This window comes from Lathyrus oleraceus, chromosome 5 (assembly GCF_024323335.1).
Source record: "Lathyrus oleraceus cultivar Zhongwan6 chromosome 5, CAAS_Psat_ZW6_1.0, whole genome shotgun sequence".
Classification (NCBI taxonomy): domain Eukaryota; kingdom Viridiplantae; phylum Streptophyta; class Magnoliopsida; order Fabales; family Fabaceae; genus Lathyrus; species Lathyrus oleraceus.
In genome coordinates this window covers 643055300-643065945 of record NC_066583.1, presented here as the reverse complement: position 1 = coordinate 643065945, position 10646 = coordinate 643055300, and the positions used below count along the sequence as shown (strand labels likewise).

The following is a 10646-nucleotide window of genomic DNA, read 5'->3' as shown; positions in this document are numbered from 1 at the left end:
TTTACTCTAAGCCTCGAAGGTTGGAGGATCCCAATTCTATGTTTCTTTAGTCTGACTTTATAGGGATGATCCTTTGACAATCTTGGACCTTGTTGCGATCCCTCTTGCTCGGTCTTTTTTTGAGTATATACAACCATCTCCATTGGCTACTCTAGAGGCGAAAGCGAATGAGGGGCATACTTTTGCTAATACACGTCCTCGCTACAACCAGTTCATTGAGAATACTAATATTATTTGTAGAACAAAATAATCAATGATGAATACATAAGGAAAAATAGGTAATAATGAAAATAATGAATAAGTTAAAGTTCCTCTCCTCACTAAGAATTTTTGTCTCTCTTCCTTGGTGGTCTCCTCTACCAAGAATTGGTTGCCTATGTGTTGTTTCATTATCTTTGAGTCCTTACTGTCGAAAGGACCAACCTCATCCGTAAAGCATAAATCCTCCCAAAACGTGACTCAAATGGCCTTTAAACTCCCTTCCTCCAAAGAATTCACAGGATCTGTAAATATATGCACGCAAACCCTCTAAAAATGATTTTCCCTCAAACGCTTAAGAAACTTGTCTACAAACTTTAGAACCTTTGAGGCTTTTTAAGGGGAAACAGAGTTATACCCTGAAAGGTAGTCTCTATGATTCATATGATTCTTTTATATAACACACGAAATTCCATTGGCGTCATGACTTATGGGGTAACCAAATAGTAACTATCATTAAAATTCTTGAAGTTATCCATAAAGTTCAAACATCTTCTTCCATTTTTCAGTGGGAATAAATCTTTGATCCTGGTATGTTATTGTCGATGTATCTTGTATGCTGAAAAGGTGAGTGAAAAGATTTGTAGTAAGGAAACTTATATGTCAAGAAGATGTTCATCATCTCTCTTATCTTATTTTGATGAAGACAAAAGCTTATCAATGAAGAAATATCAAAGAAGAAAAAGATTGAAATGAAGTATCAAGACTGCATAAGCTTTGGAAATCAAAGGATTAAATCACAAAGATTAAGGTACAATGGAAATTCATATGTATATAAGATTTAGGTGCTCAAAATATTTTCATCTAAACCATTCTATATTTCTTAAACAACCATGCATGATTGCCATTCAAAGCACGTCTTTTGAAAAGAAAAAAAGTCATTTTTTTCAAAGGGAACAATTGATTGACACTCTGGAACAATCGATTATTGCCTCTGTAATGCAAAGAATTGAAAAATTGGAAGCATCAATTGATTGATGTTGAGATTCAATCGATTAATCCAGTGCATCTTTGCATATTTTTTGAACGTTACAATTTAAATGATCGATTAATGCATACAGACAACCGATTGACCTTAGAATCATTTTGAAAAATATGAATCATTGCAATACCTCTTCATTTGCACATGTTCATGAAACCTTTTCAAAATCATTGAAATTAATTATGAAAATTTTCCAAGCATTGCTACTCATTCAAGAGGCATCTTGTGATGTATTTAAATCAAGAATTTTTCAGATTTTAAAACAACTATTTCATCATATTTTTTAAACAACTCTTATTGTTTTTCAAGTGTTCATATACAATGACGTAGAAACTTTTACTTCATCAATTTCATTCATTTGAGAAAAAAGTTTCATAAACCATTGAACACTTAATTTTTATATATTCTTGAATTGTTCATTAAAAGAGAAGATTAAATTTTTAAGAAATTGGAAAGCATACAAAGTTGTTTGTATTCAATTTATTTGTCTATTGTAAATTATTCACTAAGTGTGTGGTGATTTTTTTTGTAAGGAAAAGATTGTACTTTCTACACGTGTTTGTAAATAGGAAGTATTTTTGTTTTTTTTTGTTGGAAAAAGTCTTTTGAATCGGACAGATTCAAAGTCCACTATAGGTTTGGTGTTTATGTTAGAAGTTGTAAGAAAGTCTTGGTGTGAGGTTGTACAAAGATCTAGCGTAGTGAAATCCTTCACGGGATGTAGAGGGACTGGACTACCCCTGTTGCAAAAGAGTAATCAATATATATATATATATATATATATATATATATATATATATATATATATATATATATATATATATATATATATATATATATATATATATATATATATATATGTGTGTGTGTGTGTGTGTGTGTGTGTGTGTGGTGTGTGTGTGTGTGTGTGTGTGTGTGTGTGTGTGTGTGTGTGGTGTGTGTGTGTGTGTGTTCGTTTATTTTTTCTACACTATCATTCATAACTTCATCGTTGTTCTTTCAAAAAAATAAAAAACATAACATCTGCAAAATAAACAAAAAAAATCTTAAAACCTAATCCACCCCTCCTCTTAGGGGAACTCTATACTTACACGCTTACGTATTCACATTAGTATTAGAAGACCTTGACATAGGCATAACTCACTCGGTGTAGTTGAAAATGGGCAATTCTAAAGTGATTCAATACCTCGACCTGAAACTCATTGAAGGGAAGACTAAACTTCATTCTAGAGAACAAACACTCATGAAAGGTAACTCACACCCATAAAAGAGAATGTAGAGTCTCTTGTTGGGATCTACATGTGATACCACTAGTTAAAGGATATGCCAACATCTCAGTAGGCATTTTCTATCTGTCGTGCCTCGCTAAAGAAGGACAGCATGTCCAATACATCTCGTTCTACCAAGGGGGGCCGATTTGCGTCAACAGAAAACTCAAGAACTTGTTATCTCCTTTGTAGAATTTCGTCCTCGCTGTCAATAGATAAAAAAATATGATTATGAGTACTAGAGCATGAATGGGACTTTGTCCACCTCTTAACCTCACTTTCACTCGATTCGTGGTCATAAAGGATCCTATATAACTTAATATAAATATGGGCCTTCGACTCATACTTGTACAAATCTACATTTTTCGGGTTCACCATAGGGAGCTCAAGGAAGGTCAAACCAATAGCAACGTCCCTGATATCAACCCTAAAGGGTGCGACTTCCTCCTCTCCAACCACACCCATTTCAATATTTTCTACATCAAGTGTTCCTCTAACTCCTCATCATCCTCGCTTGGATTCCCCATATTATTATAACTTTCATCGATATCTATACTCTAAAGAAGGATGCATCACATCTAAATGAGACACCTCTGACATCTCTAGGTTTAAAATTTAGGTTTGCGATGAGGTGTCACTTATTTTATCATCACTCAACAAGTTTATGAAGGGATTGTTTGAGTTTTCTCTATTGACCATAGCTAGAAATAAACAGAAGCAACTAAGAAAGGTAAAGAAAGAACCTTGAGTGCTTCCAGAGTATAATTTGGAGAAATGAAAATAGAACCAACAAAGACCCATAAATGTTGCACGAATAAACATGAAGATGGAAGAAATCAGGAAGATCATTGGAAAGTAAAGATTGCATAAAAAAAATTAGAAGTGTGGAACTCGGGAGTGAAAGAAGAAAAAAAAGCAATTAATTTCATTCAACAAATTTATAGACAATTATGGGTGTCTGGATCTACGATTAGGAATCAATGGACATTAGAAGACGCGATCAATAGTCTAGGATCAACCTTGTTTCCATAACGATATTTAAGTGCTATAGTGACATTGTCTCTCCTACCCTTTAGGTATATGACCTCGTGGAAGACTTTTGTAGTGAAACGTTTTAGTTACAAGATAAATATTTAATGTGCATGTTTCCCAGACCTCCCTCTCCCACTCAACTCACGACCAGCTTTTTCCCTAACATGGAGGACCGTCGAGAGGCCTCAAGACATCAAAATGAAATTTCTTGAAGGTAGTCTCAATCATTCTACAATAATCCTAGATTTGCGTTCGGTAAAAAGGATCAGGGACAATTGTTCTGGACCGACCATACGGCCCAATAAGACTGATACAATTTGAAGGCTAAATATAGAGTTTTGTCCGCTCAAGACTGACGAACAGGTAGACTCTCACTAAAGAGTCGTGCGCTAGAGCTAGGAACCACACTTATCTCAACTATTGAGTTAATATAACGGTCTCCCGTATTCCACACAACACTAATCGAATGTGATTCTATCTATAAATGTGATCTCAGGTCACATCAATGTATGATTCATTCAATTCTTTTACGTTACACTTCTTTAATCTCAATCATTTAAGGGCTAGAAATATTAACCTTACAAATACACTCTTTTTCCATCAATTAGAGACTTTCGTCACTATACCGTAGAGTTTTCACGATGGTATTCATCAGCACCACACTTATTTCATGGTTTAAAATAAAAGAGGCATATATATAAAATTTCTAAGAAGCATACTAATGTCCCCTAAAAAATAAAAGAGGCATATTAATGTAAAAAAAAATCCACAAATTGCATTGTTTAAAATTACCGACATTTACTACTTTGGTGATTTCGACCTACCTATGCAGCTATGCTCTGGCTTGTCAAATGCAGACATGTGGATGAAACTGTCTTCAGAGTCATAGCATTGAAACAAAATTAGTTTCCAGTCAAATCAAGTAAAATCTTCTGTTGAGTTCCAAACATTTTGGTCTCCTATATATGAACCCCCCAGACCCCACTTCATTATTAGATACACAACTGCTGGATTCTTTGTCCAATTCTGTCTCATGGACAAGCTCAGTTCATCATAGAAAATCTAAAACAACGTTCATTTAATAGTAACATATAATTAACCATATAAATTAATACATACTAGTGTATATAATGACCATAATGAGTCTGACATATTATGCTAATTAACATCTATATCAACATCAGATAATTAAACAATATAAAGAGTAAAACTTCATTCCCACTTCCATTAATTACTTAGAAAATTAAGAAATAAAAATGGACAAATACAGTATATAGAAGAAGCTCTAACTAGTCTCTGGATGAAAGTAATCATGGTTGAAACAATTTATTACCACATCTGCATTTCCATGAAAGGAGATAATAGCTATCATTTTCTTCATGAGAAGAGTCTAACTTGAACCCCTTCTTCTTTTGGTGATCATGATCATTAACAACCACAGTAGCCATGCATGGCCTACACTTCATGCACTTGTTTACACATTCAGGTGGCTTTGACCCTATCACCACTTTCCTTTCCTCCAAACCACTCTCATCACATAACACTCTTCCACCTGCATGAAAAAAACTAGCAATATATTAATATATTTAACCCTAACTACATGTTAGAAGAACATAACGATTAGGGTTTTGTTACCTGATCTAGGAAGTAGAACAATGAGGGAGAAAATGAAAGAAGCAGTGATTGCAAGACTGAATATTCTAGATGGAGACATGATGAAGGAGTTTGTAGAGAGGAATATGGGAGAATGTTGATACAAATGGTGGTTGAAGTTAGATGTGAAAATGAAAGAGTGTGTTAGATAAAGTTGAGGGATGTTTCCTTTGGGAGAGACAATGAACTGGTTCAGTTCTCCAATGAGATGAAATAGGATTGAGACACAGTGCAAATGTGTGTTGTTTTGTTCATTTTTGGGAAATTGGTAAACTGACTTTGCATCATGTTTGTGAATAGTGATTGACTGACATGGCCAGTGCGTGTGTGTGAATCAATATTTAAATTGCCTTTGGGAACATCGTTATGATTTCTGTTATGGCTAAATTACTTTGTTACCCTTGATTAATTGCACCAACTCGGAAAATTATATTGGGTTGACCAGAGAATAGAAGATAGTAGACTTGAATGTTTTGTCATGGCCGGTAATTTATTACAACAATAAACAATAACCAAGTTTTTTCTCATCAAGTGTGATTGAATCCACAGATCAAATTAAGGTATAATATTTGATAACTTTTATAGGTCGTATTCCTATATATGTTTGACTACTTTTATTTGATTTATTTTTATAACTACAAAATTTGAATATTGTCTCTCTATTTATTCAAACCATCTAAGTCTAATTTATTTTATTTTATTATAGATGTTACTCCAACGCTTTCTTTAGTATTTTCATTTCTAATTTTACTTCATCTAGTATTATCACATATAATACAATATCTTCATCTCTATTAATTTATTTTTGTATTGGTACATTATAGTCCAACATTTCATCTTGTACAACATTATCGATCTTACAGTAGTTTGTTAAATTCTTCCTTCAATTTGAGCGATATTTTCATATTAGATAAAGTATCTGGGGTCTTTCTCCATTTTAAATATTCAACTTGAAATTTGATGGTTTATGTCTTCTTTTATTTCTCCAACATTTTATATTATGGACTTAAGATATTTAAACCACGTAATTTATGGTACGATATGACCTCAAACTTTCACCTCTAGATTATAAATATTTCTCCTTTTTATAAAATTGCATTCTAAATATTTAATCTTACTTTTCCTTAGGCGGAAGCCATATGTTTCTAAGACTTGTTCCACGCTTTCAGCCTCTTACTTAATTTCTTCCTAGACTCTCCAAGTAAGTATATCATTTGTAGATAAAATACATCTTGGTGTTAGCTCTTGGATGTGTTGTGTCAATACATCGAAAACTAAACTACAAAATATAAGGGTTTAAGATTAAACTTTGATACAATCTTATTCTTATAGGAAAATCGCCAGTCTCTCCACCCAACATCCTTTCACTTGTCGAGACCTTCTTATACATATCATGGTAGCTCGAAAATAGAAAATTCTAATTGTTAAACCAAATAACGTTTGAATAACAATAATTTCTATTTGTAGAACTTTGACGATAAGAATATAATTAAAAACAATTGATACTCTAATGTGTTTGTTTTCATGTGTAGAACAATTGCAATCATTTATAAAAAATAAAGACACGGTAGTCGGCAAATGAAATGATCATATATACTAGAGTCAACAAGTTTGACCACCTAGACCTCAAGTTTAATGATCATTACACCCCAGATAAAGAATAATTATATGTCCTAGAAGAAAGAGAATGGTCATATACACTTATAAAAAAGGAAATGATCATTTGCACCTGAGTCAATAAGATTAAGTATGTGATCATTTGCGCTCGGCCATAAGATATAATCATTTGAACCCATAAGAAAGGGAATGATCATATACACTTATAAAAAAAACAAAACGATCACCTGCACTTGAGTCAATAAGATTGACTATGTGATCATTTACACTCAGCCAGAAGATATAATCATTTGAACCCATAAGAAAGGGAATGATCGCATGTGTTTAAGTCAACAAGGTTGTCCATTGTTTCAAGGATAATGTGACCATATACACCTCAAGGAAAGAATGATCATTTGTACATAAACAAACGTGATTATATATGCCTAGATGAAGAACTAGTCACTTGTCCCTCAATGACGAAGACCTATTGTGCTATGTCACCCACAAAGAATGTACTCAACATTCACATTATGACAATTGTGTTAGTACAAAGAATAAAATGATAAGGATCAGTACAAGTATTGAATGAATAAGGATTCCGTACATATAATACAACTGTAGGCACTCTATCATATGTTTTCTCCAATTAATGAAAACCAAGTGCAAGTCTTGCTAATCCATATGATATCGCTTCACCACATGTTGTAGTAAATAAATCACTTTCATGATCGATCTCTCAAGCATAAAATCAAATTGATTATCGATAACTTAAGTCTCTTTAATTAATCTATGTTCAATCATTTTATCCCATAACTTCACTTTATATGAATCATAAATTTAATCCCCCTAGAATTTGATGGGTCACCATGAGGAGGAAGCATTCACATTGGATCAAACACTCACCTAAAGGTTAAAGACTCACCCAAACAAGTGAGAGAGACACCATATCTTCACCCATAATTTTAAGGTGATAGGTGTATGGGTCATCTTACTTATAAAGTGCTTAACCTCCACTTTTCTAAAAAATATGGGACTTAGAACTCCCACTTGTTTCTCAACACAACTCACACTTGTTTCTAAATAATCTCCCCCTCAAGTGAGAGTCCATCTACTATGCTCCCTCTAAAGTGGAAGCTCTTTCATCCACATGCTTGTACCGCCATTGAGAGACACCTTTATCTCGTCATGGGAACTTCAATGGAACACGTCGCCTGACCACTGTGTCAAGAAGAATTTCAACACAAGGAGTTGGTCCCTTACTCGAACTAGACTCTAATATCATTGATAGGTCATCATTAGGGGAAGCATTCACATTGGGTCAAAGACTCACCCAAACAAATGAGAGAGATACCACATATTCACCCAAAATCTTAAGATGATAGATGTATTCCATTTCTTTAGATGATTATGTTAATTTCTCCTCGTTTGAGTTGAGAAATTATCAAGTATAATTTTTGGATTCTCTTTGGAGAATTATTGGAATTTCTCTTTGTATGAGAGATTATTACGGTTGATCGTTATACCAGATACTACGAGTGGTATATATATCATATTTGAATGGACTTTGTACCATCAGATGGTATATTTCTAAACCTATTATCTACCGTGCAAGTAGTAATCATATAGTATAGAACTGGGCTATTTTATCCTAGAGTCGGCGTGGTAGTTCAACTGCTTTGCATAACTTTGGACAGTGCCGTAAAATGTCTTTAAAAAAGAGACATAGTCCACGACTCAACCCAGTAATTTCTTCTGTGGCTAATTTTCAAAATCGTGAAACAATAATTTTGAGATGTTTCAAAAACTGCCATAGCTACCAAAGAAATTTTTGGTAATACTACGGTCGTTGTATCTGATAAACCATTCAAGTTTGAGGATTTTCACTTTAAACGTTGGAAAGTTAAAATAATTTTTTTTAACCTTAAAGAAGGTTGCCAACATTCTGACTAAGGATATTTATGTTGCTCCTTTTGGATCAACTGAATAAGCTAATGGTAAGAACTTTATGGATTTAGATGGAAATACTATAATTGGTGAATTTGTTGCGAGTGATTTACAACTCACGAAAGAAACTGCCATATGGAATGAGAATGACTATCTCAAAAATCACATTCTGAACGGTCTTGCTTGCGTTTGTATGATTAGTAAAATAATTGTGAGACTGCTAAACAAGTATGGGAAGCATTGCAAAAGAAATATGATACTAAAGAAGCTGAAACAAAGAAGTATGTCGTTAGCTGTTACCTAAAGTATCAGATGGTATAAATGAAGGGTCTGTGGAGACTCAATGTTACGAACTTTAAAAGATTGCTTATAAGTTCATCATAAAAGGTATGCGTTTAGATGAAAAATTCCAAATTGTTTTTATTATTGACAAATTTCCCCATAGTTTGAATGTTTTTAAAATATTTGCTTCACCACAAGGCAAAGGAATTTTTAATTGAGAGTTTGATTATTAGCCTTAGGATTGAAGAAGAATCTCATAGACAAGATCAAAAAGAAAAGTCTTTGTTGTTTCAAACAACAAAAAGAAATTTGATGTAGTTCTGAAGTCATTTGGAAAATGATTAAAGAATCAGAACTGCAATGTTGTGAATCGAATTAAGAATTTAAATCCCTCTAGGGCCTCATCTACTCTGATTGCTAAGAAACAACCACCACCTCAAATAAATGGCGTTCTAGCATTCATCTGTTTTAATTATGGAAATTCGGGACATATGGCTAAGAGATGTAAGAGCAGGCTTAAACCTGCAGTTGGCTCTAATGCACAGGTTAACCTGACTGATCAGGAATTTGTTGTTATGATAACTGAAATCCACATGGTTGGTGGATTTGGTGGTTGGTGGATAGACATTGTATCTTCTCGTCATGTCTACTACAATCGTGCAATGTTCAAAACATACACGAATAATAAAGTGTTGTTGGGACTTGCTCACACCACTAATATTGTTGATATTGGAGAAGTGGAGTTGAATCACACTTCCAAAAAGACTTTAATCTTGAACGATCTCATGCATACTCCTGATATTATAAAGAATCTTATTTTTGGTTTTCCTCTGAGTACATTTAATCAATCTATTGAGGTAGATTTGCGCACAGCCACTAAGAATGATATTTTTGTGAAATTGCTATATTTAATACTTTTCTAAATTAAACTGAAATTCAATTTGGTAACAAGATTAAGAGAATTTATAGTGATAGGGGAAATGGATATTATTTTAGTTTATTTAATGAATTTTATATAAAAAATATTGAATTGTACATGAAACGACTACACCATATTCTCCTGAAATGAATGGTAAAGCAGATAGGAAGAATAAAACTTTTACTGAACTAGTTGTTGCTATTACGTTGAATTCTAGTGCTGCATCTCACTGGTGAGGGGAAACTTGGTTGGATGTTTGGTATGTCCTGAATCGAGTTCCCAAGTCAAAAAGTAAGACCTCTCCTTATGAGATATTAAAGAAAAGACAACCAAACTTGTCTTATTTAAGAACTTTGGGTTATTTGGCTTATGTCAAAATTCAGGACCCGAAGTGAGTTAAACTCGCTAGTAGAGCCTATGAATGTGTATTCATTGGATCTGCAACAAATAGTAAAATGTAACACCCCCCAAACTACTACTACTCAAATACAACATACAATTGCATAATCAGAGTAAATTAAAGCATGCATACACGAGGGCATCACATTTACTTCTGCCAGAAACAACACATGCCATGGTCACATACAAGTAACACATATTATAATTCAAAACTAAATAACCAACATGCAAACTCACACAGCGGAATAACATCTCTCTTCATAAATGGTAAATAGTGATGATTCCCATAAATCATCTACCACAAAATATC

General features: G+C 33.4%; 1 protein-coding gene across 1 annotated transcript; it reads right to left on the bottom strand.

Annotated features, from left to right (window-relative positions):
* Window positions 1-4740: 4740 nt before the first annotated feature.
* LOC127087579 (EPIDERMAL PATTERNING FACTOR-like protein 8) lies at window positions 4741-5487 on the bottom strand. The gene is made up of 2 exons (XM_051028485.1): window positions 5176-5487; window positions 4741-5092 (listed from the first exon to the last, which is right to left on the bottom strand). The coding sequence occupies exons 1-2, from the start codon at window positions 5252-5254 to the stop codon at window positions 4851-4853; spliced, it is 321 nt and encodes a 106-aa protein (XP_050884442.1). The 5' UTR covers window positions 5255-5487; the 3' UTR covers window positions 4741-4850.
* Between the last annotated feature and the right edge of the window lie 5159 nt (window positions 5488-10646).